This window comes from Natator depressus, chromosome 16 (genome assembly GCF_965152275.1).
Source record: "Natator depressus isolate rNatDep1 chromosome 16, rNatDep2.hap1, whole genome shotgun sequence".
NCBI classification, from domain to species: Eukaryota; Metazoa; Chordata; order Testudines; family Cheloniidae; genus Natator; species Natator depressus.
In genome coordinates, this window is record NC_134249.1 from 20,574,075 (window position 1) to 20,598,719 (window position 24,645).

At 44.4% G+C, this 24,645-nt stretch overlaps 1 protein-coding gene across 1 annotated transcript in view; it reads left to right on the plus strand.

Annotated features, from left to right (window-relative positions):
* Positions 1-24,645, plus strand: part of CCDC187 (coiled-coil domain containing 187) — a 68,965-nt gene that overhangs the window by 25,519 nt on the left and 18,801 nt on the right. Inside the window, exons 14-23 of the mRNA XM_074973784.1 lie at positions 4,516-4,706; positions 14,491-14,585; positions 15,592-15,702; positions 17,115-17,233; positions 18,246-18,376; positions 18,987-19,132; positions 19,271-19,458; positions 20,790-20,877; positions 22,269-22,415; positions 23,426-23,607. Of these exons, the coding sequence (XP_074829885.1) occupies positions 4,516-4,706; positions 14,491-14,585; positions 15,592-15,702; positions 17,115-17,233; positions 18,246-18,376; positions 18,987-19,132; positions 19,271-19,458; positions 20,790-20,877; positions 22,269-22,415; positions 23,426-23,607 (1,398 nt within the window). The remainder of the gene's footprint in view (positions 1-4,515; positions 4,707-14,490; positions 14,586-15,591; positions 15,703-17,114; positions 17,234-18,245; positions 18,377-18,986; positions 19,133-19,270; positions 19,459-20,789; positions 20,878-22,268; positions 22,416-23,425; positions 23,608-24,645) is intronic.

Here is a 24,645-nt window from a genome sequence, read left to right on the forward strand (position 1 = left end):
AAGAAAGGCAATATTTGAAGTGTGGGGGATTGGATTTCCAGTATTAGATTCTATTTCAATATTGAACTGCAGCATGATCTACCAAAAGGGAGACCTGCTGCTTTTCACATGCAAGGTGGGGTCTGCCATTCATACAGTAAATGCCTTTAATATGGAACAAGATTCTTCTAAGAAGATTGTTTACAGTTTTACTGATCAAACAAAGTAAACAAGAGGGAAATGGAAATTGGAGTGAGAAATCTGGATAGCTCAGCTTACTGAAGTTATGAACAGTAATTACTGGAATTACTGAAAGGTAAAACCTCTTCTTTGTGTGCATCAACCATGTTCACAAAGGTTGTACTGATTCCTGTTCCAGTGGATCAGTTGCAAGGATTATGCAGCAGTTACGTCACCCACGTACAGCACAAAAAGATCTGGAAAACAAACCTCCTCAAAGGGAAGCAAGGTTGCAGATGCTCTGCACCTCTCAGGATCAGGCCCATTAAGCTGTGAGGTCTGTTATTCTCATCTTGATGCCCTGGGATTTATATGCAACTCTCATTCACGCTAATGGAAGTGAGGTGCAGAAATCCCCCTGAATCCAGATGGGAATCGACCCTCAACTGTAATTGACAAACACCAGACCAAGCAGAAATAAGATAGAGTATGCTGATCTCCCGAACAATGCAATTACTGAAAAAGCAGAGCTCCGTTTGTTTAACAAGCAGGAGTCAAGGTCCTTATGGCGTCACAGAAACGCTTTGACCAATAGAGGCCTTCACACAAAGCATCACAACCCTGTTCCGATCGCTGCCCTGAGAGATGAAAGGAACTGTGTACGTACAGAATACGGCTACAGTTGGACTTGAGGGATGGAAGGCAGGCTGTGGTTGTGGGTAACGCTGAGCTCAGTCCATTGCTTGCTGAAGAACTTCTAGTGATGGTGCTGTATTGATAGAGATGAAGGTGCAGAAGGTGGATTTATATAAAAGAAAAAAGAGGCATCTCTTCTATACACAGTGATGGGAAGAATCAGTGAAGTGATGAGAACAGTCACCTTGCCCAGGAACAAGGGAATCAAAATTAAGAGAGACACCCAGTAGTGAAGGTCCCACTTAAAATCCAGGAATAATGGGAAGAATCAGGGAATTCATCTGGGCACCTAGGAGAAGTAGAAGGGTCTTGTATCCTGCGATAAAAGGAGAAGAACGATAAAATCCTGTGATAAAAGGGGGAAAAACGGCCCTGCCTAGATTACGTGCATGTGACTGTGGGTGGGAAAGTCAAAGACCATAATGGGTGAAAATCCTGGCCCCAGTCGAGTGAATGAGAGTTTTGCCCTGGACTTCAAGTGGGCCAACATGTCACCCAGTATCTGAGTATTTATGTGTTAGGCTGTTACTGAACTAGGGTTGGGTGAATAATGATAAGCCAAGTTCTGCTCTTAGGGCCAGATCACGCCATCAGTTATTTTTCAAGCTGAATTCCCTTTGAGTTAACAGACGACAGATATAAAAGCTTGAATTATATTTTCCAATAAAGAAATGAGAGAGACCGTCTCCTACAAGCCATCATGTAGTAGTGAGGGGTAATTAAATAGACCAGGGCTGGTCAGAACTTTTTGAACAAACTGAGTCTTAAACAAAAAGACTTTTTCAAAAAGTGAATGTTTGCAGGGCTGGCTCCTCAGCGGGTGGAAATCAGAACAGTCACATTGCAGAGCTGTGCTGATTTATAGGCTAGATCCTCAGCTCATATCAGGTTTGAATAGGTACAAATGAAGACCTCTGACCTTGAAGAGCTCCATTCATTAACAAATTACACGTCACTTCCACAGGATTCAAAACTCCTTTTCCCCAGTGACTCTGCCGTGCCCCTTTTCCCTCTGTTTGCGCTGAGATCTGTGCCCAAGGCTTTGATCCTGCCCTGCACAGGTGCTGCGGTGCCAGCCTACGTGCAAGTTGAAAGACAATGAGCTGAATGGGGATTGCAAAGCAACCAGGCCCTGCATTGGAGCAAGGCTGCCTGGTCAGCCGGTCACCCCTGCCAAGCAGCAGGACTGAGCCCAAGAGGGGAACACATGCCTCGGTGCCTCACTAATACCAAGGAGGCCTGTGCTGAAGTCCATGCATGCTAAGACACACCCACTGGCCTATGCTCTGTCCCTTTGACTGCGCACAAGAGCTCCCATTCTTGTGCCAATGGCTCTTGAGTAGGTACCGGCACTTCCACTTGGTCTGGAGCATGTGCTCTGCTACGTACCAGGCTCAAGGCCACCATGGCAAGCTCCCTGTGTACATGGCCAATGCCAAGCTATGCTTTCTATTCAGCTATCCTACCATGCAGATGGATGTAGGGCAAGAACCAGGAGAGATCACCAAGTGCTCTTCTGTTCCCTGCTATTACTATATTCCCGTTAGGGCCTGAACCTGTCAACAGGAGTCTTTCCATTGAGTATAATGGGAGTTTGGATCAGGCCCTTGATCTCCACCCTTTCTGAGGCAGGATATGTCCTTTCCCGAGTGATCTCTAAGGAAGCCGTGGAGCCAGTTAAGAAACTGGCACAAAATACAAATACAGAGACCAGGCCCCAAGTATTTGTCAGAGACAAATATTAGAATTTCTTCCTGAGAAATCCCCTGCCACCTCCCCCTACTCCATCTTCGTACCCACTTTCTGAAGACAGCATCCACGGCACAAGTTGGTAGGAGCCATTCTACTCGTTTTAGCTATTTCTGGGTCATTCTGCACCAGGAAAAACAAAGAAAAGCTTATTAATGAAAAAAATGAAATGGGATTTCCCTAAGCTGATTGCTGATAAAAAAAAACCCCATTTCCACATTCATTTTTTTGTACAAAAACCATCTGTCAATATTTCAGTCTGCCTCAGTCTCCCGGCCTTGTTTGGGCTGCTGCTAGATCAATAGGTGCCCATTTTCACGTGTTCCTTCCTAATCTTTTTAGCTAAGCTTTGTGCAGGGTTTTTAAAAACATTCCCAGTGGACCCTGTGTCCATGTAGCCAACGGGCAATGAGCTGCTTTGCGCTCAGAGACATGCAGCTCAAATCCAGGTTAAAAGCTGCCTGACTACTAAGATGTTGGACAGGATTGCAGGAAAAAACAGCTCATTGGGACCCCATAGGCTGCATTTTGACAGGATTCACCATATTAAAGCATTTACACCGATTGCAGGACTTGGCTGTGCCTTCGCCATGCTCACCGCAAGTCCTAGAAACTTGATACAGAGCGCTACTTTGCCTTTCCATAGCACCTTGCATAAAAGCATTTCAACGAGCTTTGCAAACATCTAGGGCGAGGTTGTGCAACCCTGACTCATGGTGGTTGAACAAATACTCCTTAACGTGAGCGTGGATTGCACAATCCAGCTCTAATGAATTAAGCCTCAAAACAGTGAGGTGGTTATTTCCATTTTCAGGAGTGCTGAAAAATCCAGCTCGGAGCAAGTAGTAATTTGGATGGGTAATTAGGTGCCTCTTTAGCTTCTCCATCATCATCAAGGTACAGGAAGGGGGATTTTGCACATTGGCAGGTATGATTTTTGGTCCAACTTTATGTGAAGCTTCCATTTATAAAAGAGCTAATAAACAGACAGACATTTTACTAAATGGTTAATCCATTGTTACAGAGTCCAGCAAATTGCTTATAACCATATAGAACACTTTGTAGTGGTATGTTTATAGCCAACTATAAAACGCTCTACTCATATCTATATCTCTGTTTATAATATTTGTTTGCTAATGAAATCTAACCGGAAAGTGTGACTTTTTTTAAACGCCAATTGTGCCAGTCTGTTTTATACATGTGGAAGCTAGTTATTCCTCCCCATTTTTTGTGACTCTGCACCTCGGGCAAGGTGCTTTACCTCTGCCTCAGTCTCTCCATCTGTAAAATGGGAATAATGATCCATAATGATGGTCTGAGGACTGTAAGCTCTTCAGGACAGGGACCATCTTTTGGTTGTGTGTTTGTATAGCACACCTAGCACAATGGGGCCCTGATCTGGGCCTGTAAACCAACAAATTCCTTACCTCATAGAGTTTACTCATTCTTGTTTGTAAGGTGCTTTGAGATCCTCGGATGAATCAAACAAACAAACAGTCTTATTGTCATTACAGCTTGAAGCCATTTTAGGCAGCAAGATTCTATAGTCATACAAAAGATTTTCTGCGTCCATTTCTGTATTCACCATTTCCTCAGGAGATTTTGTGTGGGAGTTTTAGTGACACTACACATAGCTTTCATTCATTTGCTTCCCCAAGGTCCATTGAGGAATACAGAATCAGGCTCAGCATGGAATGGCAAGTTGACACATTGGGAAAAATACATTCCTGGTATAATTTTGATATAAATCTAGATTCTATTGATTTAATCCAAGACAAATTTGGCCCACTTTATCTTGAAGTCAAAATATAACCCTACTATATATCTTTTCTTGTTAACATAATACGTTTGGAAAGATTTCTCTCATTCACATCTGTCATTCAGCACATTTTTGTTGTTGGCTTAATACAGTCCAGAGAGAAAACCAGCAAATCAAGGGAATCACTCCATATTTGATGCTCTTTCTGAAGCTCAAAATCAAGCGGAAATTATTTCATCCTCTCCTAGACGAAGTTTCCAAACATCTCTCAGTCATGGATTTGAATCCCGCACTTCTCCAACCAGAAGGATTAGGATGCAAAAAGAATTTGAGGACGACTTTGGTAAGACAGGATTTAACAAAGTAGTATCCCAAAATGCAGTAGTTATTCATTACATTTCTAAGGCAGTTGGTAATGCCATCATATGTTCTCTTCTGTCCTGCATTAGAAGAGTATTATGGGGCTTGCATTGCCATTTGTGACAAGGGATAGTCCAGGGATTCTGAAACTGGTGGTCATGACCCCTCAGGGCATTGCAAGGTTATTACGTGGCGGGTCGTGAGCCATCAGCCTCCACCCCAATCCCCGCTTTGCCTCCAGCATTTATAATAGTGTCAAATATTTTTTAAAAATGTGTTTTTAATTTATAAGGGGGTGGGGGTCACACTCAGAGGTTTGCTGTGTGAAAGGGGTTACCAGTACAAAAGTTTGAAAACTACTGGGATAGTCAGACAGTTTTTAAATTTTTGATGTTTCAGCTAAAACGGTCATTGAAATATCAAACTTTGGCACAAACACAAAAAAGGAAAAAAATTGTAAAAAAAATTCCCTCTGTCTTTTTAGCCAACTGTAGCTGTGACAAACATGCCCCTGATTGCGATAGCCTACATTGTTGACATATGCTTTTGTAACCCCTTGAGGCTTCATTTGAGGATCTCAAAAAGCTTTACGATTAACCCTCCCAACCCCCTCTTTGGTACATACAGGGTATTGTCCCAGTTCTGCAGCTGGGGAAACTGAGGCAGAGAGCTTTTAACCAAGTGAACTGAGGTCAGTGGCAGAGTCAAGAGCTGAACTCAGGATTGCTGGGGGACTGGCAGGAAGAAGGTTGTCACTTTATACTCTAAATAAAATGTTTGCATAGAGACAAGAGAAAGTTTGTTGCTGAAAGGGTTAAGGAGCAAACAATAGCAAGCCTGCCTTTGTCAGAGGAGACCTTGGCTTCTTTTGCCAAACAGCAACAGATGGTGCTTTGTTTCAAGGGCTTTTCAGAGACAAAAGAACAAGATCAGATAATCTTTCTCCAAAGAGGGTACTTTCAAAAAGCCCTTGCTCTTATCAAGGATGCTTCACTGTTGCCCCCACAAGATTTTATATGCAATATTGGTGGGTGAGCAATCAACATTATTTATTCCGTCTCTTCCTCAGCCTCCAACAAATAGGGAGGGCGGTTCAGATGCTTGGTCACGAAGTCTCTTGTCTGCAGAGTTTCCCATTGAACAAAGGATGTTTCAGTCATCCGGTATTAATGGATAAGGGCCCTGATTCTGCAGTCTCTTGATCAGCAAGGAAAACACCCTGCCACATACAGTGCATGAGTTGAATGATAGAAACTTCTGCCTCGCTTGTATATACAGGAAGAAGTCTTTGCAAACCCCCAGCATTTGCAGAGGTTAAGGGAGTTTGACTGAATCCAGCCGCAAGTTTGACTGGAAACAGGGTAGCTTCTAGGCTGTGTCACTTCTTCCTAGGTGAGGTAAGGTGTGGTCATTTTGAGGGACAATATAGATTTGAACTACAGGTCACAAAGAGCTCTGCTCACCACTGGTGTCAAATGGGAGATGCATATGAAAGACCGTGTTAAATGCTCCCATAAACTAACAACAATCTGTTAACACTGGTACACTCTTTTGCAGAAAAGAGTGCAAGTCATTTCTGCAGTGCAGACTGTATAATGAGGCGCAATTATATAGATCAGTGCAAAATATAAATATTTATCTTTAAAATGTGTATGCATCCCCTAAGTACTAATTGCTACTGAGTATTTCCTTTACACGGTAATGAAATCCTTAAAGTATACAATAGAAGGCAGCAGAACAAGCGGGAGCTTGCAAAATATCTAATATTTGTTAATATCTACCACCTAGAGTTAAGTGAAAGAGCCCATCCCTGGCTCTTGACACGTCAACATTTTCTGATAAAAACAGACCATATAAAATCCATAGCCCCCCTCCAATGCGATGGACTGCCCACTTCATATATAACAGTTGTTCTTTGACAAACCCACATAATCTCCACAGAGGATTGCTGGAAAGCCACACACATTTTTAATAGATGGGCATGCCAATCAACTTAGGCAGAAAATATAGTTTAACTTAGTATTGGTCTGAGCTGGTAAGGAAATGTTCTCCAGATTCTGATTAACACCAGCCACGCTTCTGTAGGGTCCTGGGCTGCATTCTTCTTTGGTGCAGCCCGGCTATAGCACAAGACTGAGGCGGGACCACATAGAATCATAGAATATCAGGGTTGGGAGGGACCTCAGGAGGTCATCTAGTCCAACCCCCTGCTCAAAGCAGGACCAATCCCCAATTAAATCATGTTAAAAGAGGATTGAAAAGTGGCAGCCCCAAAACGTTCTGCTCTTTTTTTCTTGCCTTAGGAAATCTCCCCGGCAGCTTAAATGAGTTTTGCCTGTAAAGGAGTTGGCACTATAATTGTTTACAAGATTTGTGTAATCTGCTATTGATCAAATCTTGTGCCTGTCGAAATCAATGGGAGTTTTCAAGGGGGTGGAACCACAATTCCACCTTAAGTCTGTGGTCCTCCAAAGCTCTGGTATATATTGGGGGAGATTTTGGGAGGTACTAACAGCAGCTAAGCACTTGTTTGTACTTCTGTAACTCTATTGGGTTAGAAACAGATATAAGTAAAGTATAATGTGCATGGAGATATACTAACATACAGGTATAATTTATTTAATATCGAGGTTAACATGTATGCTATTTAACATATGTCTCCTAGGTGCCTAAATCCCTTTAGAAAAAGGGACTTAGGTGCTTTTCAAAATCTTACTCTTAATACCCACATCCTATAGTCTGCTCATGTAACTGCCATGATGTTCAGTTAAGAGGACTTGTGAAAGTGAGGTCTTCTCACATGACTATGGGTCACAGAATCAGTGCACGCTTGTGGCGACTAGAATGAATAGTTTGGGATCTTCTGAGATGAAAGATTGCGGGCTTTAAACTGAAATTCACTGTTGACCCAAGATTTCCCATTTTCTTTTTAATTCAAGCTACAGTACAGCAAATGTTTTAAATTATTTCATTAGAGTCGAGCGAATAGCCTTAAAATGTAGTAATTTCACTGAAAGCACAAAGAAGAGGTATTCATACATAAAACCGTTTCCTTCCTTTGCAGACATTTAATAATCTTTTGTGTCACTAGGGGGAGCCAGCCTCTTGTTTGTAGAACACGGAGAAGTGATTAAATTAGCAGAATCAAAGCATGGCAGAGAATTGTAACATCACTGCTTCCATTAATTGTCCTCAGACTGAAGAGCTTGAGATAAGACTCCTTTGGTGTTTTGCTTTAAGATCATATAGTAGACACTGAAGCATCACCTCATGTATTTCACAACAGCTTACAACCTCATTGCCTAGCAAAGCTCAAACAATTTTGGTCTTTGACTTCCAACTGGCTTTAAAGTGTTTTGCAATGAGCCCCCTTTCGGGGTTGTGGGGGGGGGGGGGGAAGAGAGGGGAAGGACAGAAGTATAGCTTTCCCCTTGAATCAATAAAGAAAATTGCTCTGATTTTCACCACTACTAACTTTCCCCTTCTTTGACCCTGTACCATTCCCCATTTGAGAGGGCTGTTTGCACTGTTCGTTATCTGGCAGACAAATCAGACCATGGACTGTTTGCTCAGGAAGAGACTCCCTCATTCTGTCTCACAACTACTCTTCTCCCAAGCTCTAGCATGTCACTATTTGAAACATCCCACTCCAGGAAGTGTCCTGGGCACATGTGTGTCTCCTACACTGAAGCAACCAGCATGGTTCGTGCACCACCGGTTGCATATTAGAAGTGCAGTGGATTGGGAGAATTCAATCCAAACATAATTGGTGAAAAATGGAAATGACATTTTATGGAGAGCTTTTCACAACTTTGACCAGCTATAGTTTAAAGATTTAATAGCTCATATTTCTCTGTCCCGCATATAGCTGGAACTATAGCTAACATGCTCCAATTTGGAATGATCTCCCTGCCTAGCTCTGCTCCCATTAACTAGCAGCAGAAGCCAACTGCTTTGTCACTGTGGAAACGGCCATAGGTCGAAATTTTGGCTGCCTCCTGGACTACTGTGCAGAGTTGCAGTAGGGGAGTTGAATCGGGCCTACCAATGGAATTTTGGCCAACCTCTTGTGCTAGAGGATTTAAAAATAAGCACAAAATACATCAGAGGACAGCGAGAGTAGGCAAAGTGATTCCAGAGGTTAGCAAGCAGATAGTATGAAGACAAGCCAAAAATGTGGAAGTGCCAGCTCATAGGCAGATTTATTTATATAGGAAAACAGACCCAAAACACAAAGGCTACAATTCAACAAGATACACAAAACTGCCAATAGTCCCATCCATTTTCGTGTGCTCAACATACATAACTTTAAGCATGCACTTAATCACACGGGACTACTCACGTGTTTAATGACCTTGCTGAGTCAGGCCTTAGAATTTAGCCGCCTGGTTCACTTCTTAGGGCCTTCAATTTTTGCAGCTCTCTCAGCTTAGATCATGAAAGCAAACCAGTCAATTTCACTTAGCTACCATCTGTTCCTAATCACACTCCCTCCCAGGAACTCCTGCAGGAGAGCAGCCTTGAAATGTTTGGGCTGTAAACACTGCAGAGGAGGTTCTCCCCTCCCTATCACAAACTGTTTCCACTGGAGTTTGATTTCCTTGACTCATGGAAACATTTATCATCAGGCTGAAATTGTGAAAAGCTTGGTTCAAATTTGACCTGATTTTTCTCTTCCTCCTATAAGGTGATCATGGCACAGGTGATTGGACATTCAATTGCGAGATAACCTCTGAAAGGGATTTATAGAGTCCAAGGTCAGGAGGGACCATTGGGATCATCTGTGGCCTGTGTTATACAGGAGGACAGACTAGAACGTCCCCAAAATCATTCCTAGGGCAGATCTTGTAGAAAAAACATCCAGTCTTGATTTTAAAATTGTCAGTGAATTGTCAGAGAATCCACCACGATTGTTGGTAAATTGTTCCAATGGTTAATTACTCACTGTTAAAAATGTACAACTTATTTCTGGTCTGAATTTGTCTAGCTTCTAGTTCCAGCTGTTGGATTTCTTTGCTAGACCAAAGAGCCCATTATCAAATATTTGTATTTATAGATTGCAGTCAAGTTACCCCTTAACCTTCTCTTTGCTGAACTAAATAGATTGAGCTCCTTGAGTCTATCACTATAAGGCACATTTTCTAATCCTTCATTCATTCTCGTGGCTCTTCTCTGAACCCTCTCCAATTTATTAACACCCTTCTTGAACTGTGAACGCCAGAACTGGACACAATATGCCAGCTGTGGTTGCACCAGTGCAAATGTACGTGTGATCTTGGGCTGCTGAACCGCCCTGCAGGCTTTCTTACACGGAAAAAGAAAGCTCTTCCATAAGAATTACTCCAATTTTATCATAAAGGAAAAAAATACAGCGTGATAGTTAGTCATCTCCAACTTGCACTTATGCACCTTTCAAGTTGCAAGTGCGTATCTTGGTAATAATTGGTTCGGACTGATTGCTGACGCTGGCAGAAAAAAGGGAAGCTGTCCTTGAATAAAGCAGCAGTAAGTGCCTCTGTCTAACTTCAAGTGATTAGAAAAATGAGACTTTGAGCCCAGCTTTTTAAATTATATCGAGCAGGGACTCTACAGGGTTTACTTAGATTATGCAGGTGTAGTGGTAAGTGATTTAATAAATAGCCTGAATGTATGCACACTCCGGTATGTTTTTTTAAATGCTATTGGAATAGAATGGAGGCTGTGAAGTTTAGCCAGATGAGGGCGTTTTTGAAAGCAGGTTGCAAAGAGTGCATCAAGATATAGCAAGATGGATAACACGAGGGTGCTGGATGAATGGGGTTTGTTTAAATGAGGTCCAACTTTATCTAGCTTGCTTTCATGCTGGGCATACGTAGGCATTAGGTGCACTTGCATCATCTGCATTGGCAAGTTCCCTCTACAGGTTCCATAGAACTGCATCTGACCTGCTCCGTATGCATCTGCATGGCACATACCACTGTGCACACCGTGAATGAGGTTCTGCACTAAGTCACCAACAAGCTTCTTTGCACACACTCTGTCAGGGAACGTCCCTGAAACTATTTAAAGTCAGGAGAGAGGCAGTCAAGATGGACATTAGCACATGCTTTAGCGAAACAATATAGCTTCCAGTGAGTAATAATGTGACTTCACATTAACCTTATGTTCAAGAGAAATAAAACAAGATGGAAGCGATGCAGCAAATCATTTATTCACTGTGGCCGAAGTAGCATTTTGATGCCTCTAACCTATACAGCAGTAACACTTTCAAATTTGGAGGATAAGCTAAGGCTACCTCACGGTCATAATTATATCCTGGAAAATCCCTTCTGGATTCCCGGCCACAGCTTTGGAATGGCCCAGGTGTTAGAGTGCCTTTAACCAACCAAATAAGCAGAATTAGTGTTTAGAACCTTAGTCTATACACTTGTATATAAAATTACCCTATATACAACGATATAAGGAGACACCCTGAAATTGCTGTTGAACGTGATGAGGAATCCAAGTAGAAGCTAAGGTACTGCTCATCTGTCTTTTCCCTGCTACTCTCTTCAATACATGCAATATCTTGCTATGAATCAACAGTTCTTTTCCCTGCATCATCACTAAAAACGTGAGATTCCACTGCTTTTTGACTGAAGTACCTTGGAACATTTCACCAGCCCAGTATTGCCCGTCCAAGTATGCAAAAGTCATGAGTCAGGTCCCCAAAGTCACGAGATCATCTTAAAAAAAAAAAAGATTTAAAGAAAAAAAGTGATGGATTCTTTTTATTTACCTCCTGGTTTCTGTGCCTGTAGGACACATTTGCTTTACCTTTTCAAGCTTTTCTCCAGAACCAGGAGAGCTAGAAACATCCTTTTTTAAAAAAAATGGAAGCGGAGAGTCTCATGCACTCCTCTCTTGAGTCCAGGAGCTGGGTCTTTTTAAAAAAGCACCAACTATCATAAGACTTGTGCTAAAATCATGAGAGCCGGCGACGCCGCATGACGTCGGTGGAACTGACAGCAGAGCTCTTCATCACCTCCCGAAGTGGCAACAGCATTCCCATAGGAAGCCTGAATAAATTTGGGGCACTGACGTTTGATTTCCCTCACCTCTGTGTACACATGCCATGATGCTTTTCAGGTCAAGAAACCCACACAGCGTTGATAGAATCCCCTATAAAAAAAGAGAGGCATTGGCATTTTAAAAAAACCCTGCATATGTAAAGCTAGTATTGGGCTTTGGGAACCTTTGGACCCAACGTACAGCAGCCTGATCTATCCCCCTCAATGCAAACATCACTGAAATTCTGGGGGGAAATGCAGCTCTGAAATCTATAAATCAGGCCCATTTCTACTTATGATGCACACGACCATCCATTTATGATACTCATTTCTGATAGTGACGCAGCTCAGAGTAAATATGTAACCTGTCGGAGCGGGCTTCACAAACTCATCTGAGAAGCTTTATACAGCCAAGAACCTATAATTAGTAAACATTACATCACCTATAGAGCAACAGCCAGGAGAGCTGTAATAAGGAAGTAGCGCGGAGATGGGAGTGCCTAGAGTAAGAACAAGCAACAGCATCAATATGCCACGGTTATGAGATTGTTCCTCCCTGACAAAGGGAAAGAATCACAACAGCAGTGCAGTGCTGAGAGAAATGGACATGGAGGAACAGGTGCAGCGCAGCTAGAAGTCTGAAACGGGTGGATCAAGGTTTGAAAGCTTTTGTTCTATTTTGTGTGCTCGCATTCTGTAGGTGCAGCCCTGAGAGAGGGAGGAAAAGGTGGGATTACACCCCCTCCCCATTTGTACCCTCCAGATTCCAGGCTGCTCCAGGGGCTGAAACAGCCCCAGGTAAGTTAGAGCAGCCCCCAGCTGCTCTAACTTATGGCAGCCAGCCCTCATCCAGTCCCACTGCCAGCACACACCCTTTGAAGTTCCACCCCTTTTCTCTGCCCCTCATGTTGCAAGGGTTTATGCTAAAAGATTATCCAATAGCATAGAAGGGAGCAAAATCACTTTGAGCTCCTTAGGCTAGAGACATTTGTTTTCTGTGGATGCAGCACTGTTTCAGCCCTGGCTGAGCCCTCTCCCCTTTTGTGGCTGGTCACCAGCCTTTGGATCCTGCCTGCTCCCAAGCTCACTAGATCTGGGCAGCATCCAGACACGGTCTTTAATTCTGGTCTCTGAGGCACACTCCTGGGGTGCACCCCTTCTTTGGGATGTGGGACCCTACAGTCCAGCTGCACTAAGCCTCAAGATCAGCACTGGACTCCATCCAGTCTCTCCAGTAGCTTATGCATGCTCCCTTAGAGCCACAAACACTCACGTTATTCTTAGACGGTACAGGAGAGATACAGAGCTATGCAAAACCAGCAAAGCCCTGTATGCTCTCCCTGAGTCTATGCTGACCCATTCCCTGAGTCCCTAGGCCCAGTCTGTGTGTAAGGCAAGTAGGCCCCTCTTCCCCTTGCAGTCCTTCTGGTTCCTGCTGATATTTGGCTGGTGAGAGACCGGGGGCGGGGGGTCTGATGCAGATGCTCTTAATTTAAGTTTCAGTCCCCCGTCAGGCAACTCACTGGACAGCTTCAAAGCCCTAGTCAGGTGGCTAAAGTCCCAGGGCCCAGGAGACAAACTGGAGAACCAGGTTCCTTTAGCTTGGCCCCGCTGTTCTCATAAAGGAGAGTCGTTCAAAGGTGATGCCCCTTGGATGTGTCTCTCATTCAGGGTTGGACACGTAGGCCCCCTAACACAAGAGTGCAAGCCAACATGAGGGTTACAGTGTGCAGGTTTGATCAAGGTCACCCTCAAAATAGAGATAGAACGTGGTTTTCACAGAAACAGTCTGGGGGTGCAGAGTAAACGCCAAACTATCATAAGCACATGGGAGGCACTACTGCTCTAATAAAGGCCAGAAATCCAACCAGGAAGGCCTCTGAAAGGAGATCCAAGGAGGTGTCAGCGGGGTGAAGCAGCTAGGGGTCATGTATACACTCTTCCTTCCTCCTGAGTAGCCACCAGCTGTCCCTATGGCTAAGTAACGCACATCATCGGTCAGAATATGCCATTTGGAGGGCATGGCCAGCCTTAAAGCATTGCAGAGATTGGGGGTAGCCACCCCACGATCCTCATGAAAAGTAGCCTTCAAAATGCTGCTAGATTACATATCACATAACACTGACCAAGACCCCGATCCAGCCATCCATCCCTGTTCAGCACAGCAGTGACATGCAAGTGTTTCAATCCCATTGACACTGGTAGGACTTAAGCAGGTGCTTCAGAGTAGGGTTGGATCGGGGCCTGAAGTCAATGATGATTTATGCAGATTTAGTGATGTGGTTTTGGCTGAATGGAGCTATTGTACCAGCAGCTGCAGATGCCTTAGGACATCCTGCTCCAGATCTCACAGCTTGTGGAGCTGGGACAGGCTGGTGGCTAGTGCATAGCACAGAATAGGCAGAGCAGTCACCCTTTCCTCTTGGTGTGGATCCCTGGGACAGCAGTGGGGCTTGGTGGGTTCCTTGCTGGCTCTCTGCGCCTTGCCATGGCTGCTGTGTGGTCGTGATCCTGGATGTGCAGTTGTTGAAGGAGTACACCTGAAAGTGCAGGTCTCAATACAGCTCTCTCAATACCACTCTCTCTGGCTAGTGCCCCATTGGCTATTTCTGTTAAAGCACGGGATGCTTTCCCTAATGCATTCCTTATTGAAGGAGTACAGGCGGTTCCTATTCATTCTTCAGAATTAGTTCATGGCTAAAAATTCAGATACGGTCTCTATTTTCCCATCTTTCATAGGCAGAGACCCCAGATGCATAGATCCGGAGGGGAGATACAGGGATCACCTTGAAAACATACAGCAAATATCTCTGAGGCTGGCTCACAAACTGAAGGTACAGTGTGTACCCTAATCAAAATTAAACGTGGATTCAGTTCTCCATGGAAAGAGATGCTGGATATTCCTGTACATGCCTTAAAGCAGGTTACCTTCAGATGGCAGTGTTAGGTCTACGATCACTGTGTTGCCACCTCAGGTCAACTCCCAATGACACCTACACCCACCGTTAACTGCTAAGCCCAATTCCCCACTGGCAGACCCAATTCTAGCACCAACAGGCAAGACTGGATTGCCCCTGGGGGAGACAGTGTCCTCAGCTGCAAGTGGCAGTACCCCAACCTGCTACAGCCGAGGTCAATAGGAGTCTTGGTAGTGACTTCAAAAGAGCAGGACCACACCTGTAGACAATCACTCCATCTCTGTATTTTCCTCTGCCTGCAAAGTTGCACTTTGGCCCCAGCTCCTGCTGTGTGGGAGGTGAGGGTCACTAGCAGGTCTGAAACACCAAAAGGGCAGAATGAAGCCATGGCGTGAAGGCCACAGTGGTGGTGGGGATCGGTGGACATCATGGGTACTTTTTCTGTTACCCAGAATTTGTACCGATGGTGAAAGAGTCCTTGATGCTATTTCTCCAGAATTAATTAGATTTCAACCATAGGGGAGACGTTCTGCCGGGGCAACCATGCCGAAGCCAATAGGGTTACATGGCTGCTCATGAGAGTGGAGCTTGGCGTTGTGTGTTGAATTTGGCAAGTTACTTCCCACAGTTTTAAAACCGCACAATCATTTGAAGAAAAACCCACACCACATGTTTGGACCTTGAAACTGAACTCCACTTCCTTATATGAATTATTCATCCTTTCATCCCCCCAGCCACATTTATTATCACAGGGTTTCTAGTAAAAGCTCAGCTACATGCACCAGTTTGCCTGCAGTAGCCAGAGTGCAAGGACAAGTTTTTCAGCTCTCGGCATTGTTAAGGTCCTTTTAAGGAGCTCACAGTGAGGTTTTAAATTCATGGTAATGACCTAAGAAGTCCCACAATTTTCTCCCAAATCCAGGCCGATCAGCTCCAACAGGAAGGGCGGCTGGCTATCCTGGGTGCGAAAGCAAAGCTAGAAGCTCAAGAGAACCAGAGAGCTTTGGATGAGTTGCTCAAGCATCAGTTAGCGGTAAATCTGTGTGGCCCCAGCAGCAGGAAAATGGCACCATTCCAGACTCGGCACTATCATCTTTGGAGTCATTGAGACCTGGGGCCAACACCAACCTGCCTCTCTCACCTGAATGAACAAAGAACACAGACTGTGGGTATATTTCCCAAAGTACTAGAGCCCAGATCCTCAGAGGTACTTTGGGAAATACCTTTGATGATCTGGGCTCATGTCTTTTAGGTGCCTGAATCCCATAGACAGTTGGTGGGACTCAGGCGCCTTGGAAATTTTTACCCCAGGCATCTTTCTGTAGGACCTTTCACTGTAGTGTCTGAGCACTTTTCTCCTGAAGGGTTGTAAACTATTCTTTCATGCTTCTATTTAGCGCCCCATAGGCCTCTTGTCTGACCAGAGCCAAGGAGTCTCCTATTAAAAAAAGAAAAGGAATATGTGGGGAGGTTGGTGCATGGCTTGTTTTTCTGTCTTTAGGTCCCCAGGTCCTTAATTCACGCAAAATCCCACTGGTGTCAATGGGCATTTGCCAGAGTAAGGGATCCCAGGATTTGGTCCCATGTTCATGAATACAATGCCTTGGACTCAGACCCAATGTGCAGACCTAGGGCATTGCCGCATTATTAAGAATGCCATACTTTGTATGATGCTTTGACCACTACTTCTGTCTTTTTCTACTAGCGGCACTGGTAAAAGATAAACATCTCATTGGCTTTTTAAAAAGAAACACCAGGAGGTAACCACAGTATTATGGGACATGCTCATTGTCAACAGAGCAGCTTCTGTGTGAACTATCATGGGACATCTCCATATGCCTACATAATCACTTCACTGCTAGCCTCTAACTCAGTGGTTCACAACCTTTCCAGATGACTGTACCCCTTTCAGGATTCTGATTTGTCTTGCATACCCCAAAGTTTCACCTCACTTTGAAATGACTTGCTTACAAAATCAGACATAAAAATACAAAAGTGTCACAGCACACTGTTCCTGACATATTGCTGACTTTCTCATTTGTGTCATAATTATAAAATAAATCAACTGGAATATAAATATTGTACTTATATTTCCGTATATTGTATATAGAGCAGTATAAACAAGTCACTGTCTGTATGAAATTTTAGTTTGTACTGACTTCGCTAGTGCTTTTTATGTAGCCTGTTGTAAAACGAGGCAAATATCTAGATAAGTTCATGTACCCCTTGAAAGACCTCTGAATACCCCCAGGGGTACACATACCCCCCTGGCTGAGAACCACTGATCTTACTCATTAGTCAATACAACCCTTTAGGGGTCATTGGAATATGAAAAGCACTGTATAAACCCAGATTCTAGCCCATGAGAATTATAGAAAGGGCTGAAAGGTGACACCTTTTGTAAAGATCACTCATTGTCATTGGGGATTCATTCGGTTTTTACAGGGGCTGAATGGCTCCCAAGCCAGCTGTACTGTGAAGGCAAGACTTAAGCATGCTAAGACAGACCAGAGAGAATATCAATTTGAAGGTGATCCTGAAAGAGATGATACAGCTGAGGACAGGTACAGTCAGCAACATACAATGGGATGCTTGACTGCTTTACTCTATGGTTTCTTCAAGTTCAATGACTCAGGGCTTTGGAGTGTTTGAACTCTGCATCGGCGAACTGTGCATCAGTAACATGTTTCTGCTGTGGATGTTCTTCAAGTTAACAAAGGGAATAGCTCACACGGCAGCTGCCCTCTACATGGGATTAGTGTCCTAACCCTTTTGATGTTTCAGTTCTCCATTATAAACTATACGTCCTCCGATTGCAAGCTTTCTCTGGCCTAATTTTTGCCCAGATCCTGAAGGGAAACATCTCTGCCATGGGCAGCAAGTATCATAGGCTAGGGGAGGCTGAGCCTCCCCAAACAGCCCAGCATGGCCCCGCCCGGCGCTCCAGGGTTGGGGGCCACTCTGCCCGCCCAGGGCTCTGGGCCCACAGGCAGCCACTGGCCATGGTGGGGTGCTCTGGGCTCTGGCAATAGAGGTGGGGGGCCGAAGAAGCCTCGGGCAGAAAGGGAGGGGCCAGGAGCTAGCCTCCCACAACGGCCGGTCTGGTTCAGCTACCGCCCATGATCTCTGCTGTATGTTCTGTGGCAGGAAAAATTGCGTTTAACTATAGCTCAAAGATCTCATTTATTATTTTGGTGAACAGGAACATCCTTTCCTCAGTTCCTTTGATTTACAGTCAGGTATCTTGGATAAACCATATATGGCTACCTGCTGAAGAGAAGGAGTATCCATTTTGACCAGCATTGTCAAGGAGCATTTTTCTAAGTGCACATTTTAATACTCATTTAAAGTACTTGAGAACTGGTTCCAAGCTCATACTGAGCTAAGTACCAGAAAAGAAGTTTTCATATATATAGATGATCCGCTATAGAATAAATATTACTAACACGCTGTTATGAAAGGTACTTGAGATCAACTGAGGAAGAGTGCTCTCTAAGAGCTAGGTATTATTATTGTTCCTGGCAGCTAATACACCAAAATATCATGTAAGAATGTGTTTCTCCCCCCCCACGGTAGCTTTAGAGCACAGTCTCCAAAACAATCTGCACTGAAAACTGAAATCAACTGCAATGTGATGGATGCCATAAAAGCCACAGAGAGAAAATCCACTGGGGAAATGAACCTGGATTCCTCAACCCAGCAACAAGGTGACCATCCAGTTAGGTGATTTAGTGGCATTTGGGAGCAAATCTACAGATGCCCTACAGTGGCACCAGAAGTGGAGCAGTATTTTGGGGTTGGGCAGGGATTTCATCAAATTTCTTACTGCACCTTTGAAAATTTTGCCCCAAATGATTTAACTCACCATATATATGAATAGTCAGAACAGTATCTTTATATCCTCTAATCACTCTACAGACATTAACCCTGAGAACACCCTGGGAGTTAAGTCAGCTGGTGTCATTAACCTTATTTATAGAACAGCAGGGAAATCAGAGAAAAAAAGATTAAGTGACTTTCCTAAGGTCACAGGAGGAGTCAATGTCAAAGCAGTGATTACAACACATGAATGTGTGGCAGGCTTCTGACCCCGTGCTCAGATTGTCTAGTATTTTGGAATGGAAGCTAACTAGCCTAGAACGCAGTATGAACTGATCTGTTTGGAAGCATATTAGAAAGCTAAATTGTTAGCTATAATCTATATTTTTTACAACCACGCTATAAAGTTTCGAAATGGGATACATCACTTTTCTCCCCTCCCTCCCCAATATGAAGAAATATCTTACTTACAGTGACTTTAATGTTCTCTTTCTTTAGGATCCCTGTCTGCAAAGCATGGTGACTCTTTGCACATACATCAATCCTTGAATCCTTTGCCTCCTTCAGTAAATCAGCCCAACAACAAGACGCTCACAGCAGATGATTCAGGAGACAGCAGCGTACACCTGGATTCCACAAGCCAGGTACTTGGGCTCCAGAGTTCCTCTCCTGCTAGTCGTTGCACATGGAGTCACCCATGTGGCTTTTAATTGCAATGCCACACTTGTGGGACATCCAGCAGCTTCCCCATAATAAATCCAGCCCTCTGCTTCTGCCTTCAGTGGAGTGAAATCAGTCAGTTCTATGGAGGGTCCAGCACCTTTTGCCGTTTTAGTTTGCCAATGGCCGAGCAGTACTTGAGGGAAGAAGAACTACGAGCCCGGCACCAGACTGCCCTCCTTCGACTCAGAGAAAAAGCCCTTCAGGAGAAAACTAAGGCAGAGCTGGCCTGGCTGGAGCATCGGAAACGGTGAGCCCATTTTGCATACCCTTTCCTTATTTCAGTACATGGTAAACACGCTGTCTGACTGCAACAGGCCAGTCAGAACAAGGCAGCTTGGCTCTGCCCACTAAGGGAAGCTTATACCCTCTTCATGGTGGGCTACCTTGTAAAAGCAGAGACGTAAACATCCTGCCCCTTTACAGGGCAAATTAAGGTACAACCAGGCTTCCCCACAGCCAGAAGGGACAAGACCCAGCTTGTTTCAACCACATCCAAAGCCTGGCTTTACTCCAGCTAAGCTCTTCTTATTTGCAGCTTGGCTCCCCCACAGCAAATGCCTCCTGTAGTGGGCTGGAGCTGGAGGTAATTAATAAATTCCCCACAGCTGACCCAGCCTTGCAGGGAAGGCAGATGCAATTCTTCTTCTAACCAGAGTGACCATTAACCCCTTTCCTGCCAGCCTCCAGTCAGGCATACATAAGATGAAAGCCACGCCATGAGCCTGAACTGGAACCCCTCACCATCTCCTGGATTTTGGGTTAGCTTCCCTGTGAGTTAGGGAAGTACAATTATCCCCATTTCACAGATGGGGAACTGAGGCAGAGAGAGAGACATGCAAGGTCACCCAGGGTGGCTGTGGTAGAACAAAGAATTGAACCCCAGTTGTCTGAAGGCCAAGCTAACGCCCTAACCATTGCACCAGCTTTCATCTACAATATGGAGCATGCCAAAAAGCAAAATATATTATTACTAAGGGCTGGGCTTGAGGGAAGGGCTCTCTCAGGAACTTGTGAAGGACTAAGCTTTGCTTGCTGAAGTGGCTGCCCTGAGTCCAAGCTGGTAGTCACTGGGAGTTGTTACCATCTGGGGGCTGTTTGGTGGCCTGAGTGAAATAAGTTTGCGGGGTGTCACTCCACAGAGTCTGCATCACAATACATAGATATTAAGGGCCAGATGTCCAAAAGAGTCCAGGCCCCATTTAGGCATCTGAAATGAAGTGATCAAATTTTCAAACCAGTTAATCATCCAGCCGTTCCTACTGCTCTCTATGGGGAGGGCAGAATCTCCATTGCTGTCAATGAGAGCTGCAGTATGCTGGGCGCATCTGGAAACCTGGCCATCTTGAAGAGAGGTACAAGGTGAAATGGGCTGTGAATACTGAAGTATCTTCTCATTCTCCAGATGGGGTTGAGCTACGGGCAGGGCAGCGTGGTAAGCCTTGCACTGATGTACCTGTTCTGGGGATAAAGACATCACTCCAGGCCCCAGCCCTGTCATGGGGACACCTGACATGGGCATTGCATTCACACATCCAGATGTCGTTCTGGTAATGATTTTGGTCTCCACCCTGCTTTCAGCTGTCTGGATAATCTGCGAGACAGAGAGGAAGTGTCTGCCGTAGCTGAGAAGCAGCACAAAATCCTAACCAGGCTGAAGCAAGAGCAGGTAATGTTATTGCAGTTACACAATCCAGCTTTCTTCTTGAAAAACAAGGGGAAGATTTAACACTCAGCGCTGATGAGAATCTCACGAACCGTAGTAAAGGAGTACATAGTGTTGTTGCACAGACTTCATAATATGCTTCACTGATGTTGATTTTTGTACCTCAAATACGTTATTTTATGCCATGGACTGTACTCTATGTGTTGTAAAGAAGCAGGAAACACCATTTCTCTCTGCAACTCCAGTGTTACTGCAGTTATCTACTCTTAGTGTATACACCCAAATTATATGAGATGTTTAGGAGTCCATTGCTGAGATACAGGAAATTAGCCAACAGCTAGTGGTGGTCTTGTGGCTAAAACACAGCCATGGGAGTCAGATCTAGATTCTGTTCCTGACTCTGCTGTAGATTCCTCTGTGACTTGGGACAAGTCCCATGCAATCAGATTTTTCAAAAGTGGCCTGTCATTTTGGGGGCCTGCCTGCCTTATATGCCTTGAAGGAGTCTGATTTGCAGAGCAGCTGAGCACCCACAGCTCTAATGGCTTCATTTGGAGTTGTGGGAGCCCAGCCCACCTGAAAACTAGGCCCGGGTTGTCTCAAGTTGGGCAAGCAACAACCAAGTTATCCAGAATTAGTGATCACCTTTGAAAAGTTGACCCCAATGGCCTGACTTTCAGAGGTGCTTGTTTCATGAGCAATACGTGTTGCAGTGAGCAGATAGAGTCGTAGGACAGAGATCTTTACTGAGCATGCACAGAAGCACCTGGAGAGAGGCCTGTGTATCTAATAGCAACCTGGCCCAGCATGCTCACCTGAGCCCCTGGTGTCTCACCAAATAGGTCCCTCATAAAACCTGACCCTCTTTCTTCAGTCCCTGTTATACTACAGTGTTGAGCACTGGTGCTCTCTCTGATTGAAACGGGATCTACAGGTACTCAGCACCTTGGAAAATCAGGCCCAAGTGGGCAGTGGGAGCCAGTGTCAAAGCTTGAGATTGAAGTGTGGAGTTTCTGGCTCCCATGTGCTACTAGACCATGCCTCACTCTCACCTCTCCCAGCCCCCCAGTTTTCTCTGTGCATGCTTTCATCAACATTCAGAACAGTTTGCCACTTTCTAATAACTCTGTGAAACATTTCCTTTACCTGTTTGCCAGTAATCTTGCGTATCTGGGCACAAGTCAACAAGCACTGCTCAAAGCAAAGACTGAAAAAATTGTACACCAAAATGCACATAAAAATAGCTATGCATATTGAATACCCAAAATGCACTTTAATTGCAATATTTCCACCTGTTACTAATTATAATAAACTGGCCTGTAGGCCATTTTCATGTGTATTTGTATTTTAAATGTAATTTATGCTCCCCCTTCTTCGCTGTCTGTTCTGTGCAGGCGGAAATCCAGCACCTGCGAAATATCTACAGGGCAGCTCACCAGGAGAGAAAGCTGCTATTAAAACAGCAGAGAGAAATCTTACTGATGCAGGAGTCAACAGCACAACTCCAGCGGGAGCTGCATGGGTTGGCACAAGGGCCACAGGTTAATAGAACCCTTAAAAGGCTACAGTAAGATTTGGCACTGGCAGATTTGGGGGCGTTACAGGCAGAGGAAAGTCATAGGTTTGGTATCTTATTAACTGCAGTAATGAAGCTAAAGCAGCGATAAATGTTGCTATGGTATTGACTCCTATAGGAAAAGATATTTTACTTGCCCATTAAAAAAATTACTTGCCTCAACAAGCTGGTGAATACAGTTTTGCAGAGTTGGTATAAGCTGCGCTGGAGGCCTGGCGTGGGTAAATTTCACTCCACCCTAGCGGCCTTTGAGCATCAGCATATAAATGCTCTGCCCCACAGAAAAGGGATGCACATATGATGTGACAGAATTGAGAGAGGAAAGGCACATGGGATTAATGTTCTAGCCCTTCGCCTCAAAAATATCAGTGCAAATGAATGTGACGCCTCACCATAATCTGGGCGGGGGGTCTTTATATTGATTCTACGCTGCCAGTCAATCTGGCAGAATCTGGCATTGGTAATACCAGCTTTGCTCAAAAGAGGTACATGTCCAAGATAGCAGATCTGTTGCCCACGCTCCACTCCCAAAGAGCCACAATACAGAGGATGCACACCCCTTTCAGTAGGCTCCTGAAATCTTTCCTCCTCTATACAGCAGGACTGCAGGGGTTCCACAGTAAAAAGGGCCTTCCACACCTGCAGAAAAGGGCTCAGGATTCAGGATTTCCTTGCATCAGAACCAATCTAGTGTAACACCACTATCTTCAGCGAATGCAGATTTATACTGGTGTATCAGTATAGCCCTATACATATATTTTAAGGGTAGCAATTTCAAAAGCATTCAGTGAGGGCCTTGGCCGAACCTTGCTCCCATTAAAGTCAATGGGAGTTTACTGGTTATTCTTTCAGCCTGTTAAGAGGCAGGGACTAGAGGTTGCAGTAGTCCCTTGGAATGGAAAATGACTGAAATCAGAACCGACACTCATTGAAGAAACCCAGGTAAACTCTTATGCATTGCCCTGTTCCTTTTAGTTTACAAACAGCTCAGCAGACCTTGAAGAAGCAATAAACCAGAAGAAGACTGGGACAATTTCCAGTCCAGCAGTATCGTCCATGCCAGCAGAAGCTACAGCATACTCACAAAGGCCTGTTCTGTCAAGGAATGGAAACTTGTGTGCCCAGTTAAATAATACACAAAGCAGGAAATACCAGAGGTCGGTAATAGCTTTTAAATTCTTTTTTACAGTTATGGTTACTGATAAAACCAGCTGGGGAAAGGATGTGTGTTGCTATATCCCAGCTAACTGACCACTCATTAAAGCCAGGCATTGAGACTCACTAACATAGCTAATTAAGCGTCCAGCACTCCTGAGAGATCTATAAGGGACTTGTCATGGTTACATAGAACATGTGGGACACACTGCTACAGCTGCTGAGCAGCGTACAGCAATAACACACAATAGGTTAGGACAGAAAGGGAGCCTGTGCCCAGTTGATACAGCAGTGGGAGTTTCTGTGGGCAGAATGCAGTTATGTGAGTTGGAATTTGGAGATGGAGGAAGGGCTATATGATCTCTAATGACGAACTATAGTGGAACCATGCTACGATAACTCATCTGAAAGATATCCCCTCCAGAAACAGTGGTGCACACTCCTTTGCTGGCACATGGGTCCAACAGGCAGGTGTCTGAACTGTCTTCATGGTCTCCCATCTAAGTACCTGCCACTCCCATTGACTCCAAATGGAGTAGTGGGTGCTCAGCACTTCTGAAAATAAGATCTAAAAAACACTCCTGGGATTTCATACATACCCACTGAACAGCAGCCTTCCAAAGCAGGCTGATATATATATATCTTTTATGTGTAATATAGGGAAATATAAATTACACCTCTCTCTATATAAAGGAGACTCACTCATTATAACTAAGAGCCAGTCTAGCAGGCTGGTGAGTTAGCACTGGGCATTTACTTAGCTTCCCAGAGGGAAAGGCTTTCAAATAAATCTCTGCATGAAAGTGATCTATAATTCATGTTGTTATTGATTACAAGTCACAGGAATCGTTAGGAAGGTTTCTTGGCTGGACTTTCACTTCTTATTACTGACAAGTTTGCTCATAGTGGAAGAGTAAATATTAGCCCAAGTCCATAGCAGACAGGGCCTAGTACCCAAACTGTGGCTGCGTACCCAAACTGTACCCAGATGTACCCAAACTGTGGCTGCGTTGTTGTATACTGATCTGGTTCACGTGTAA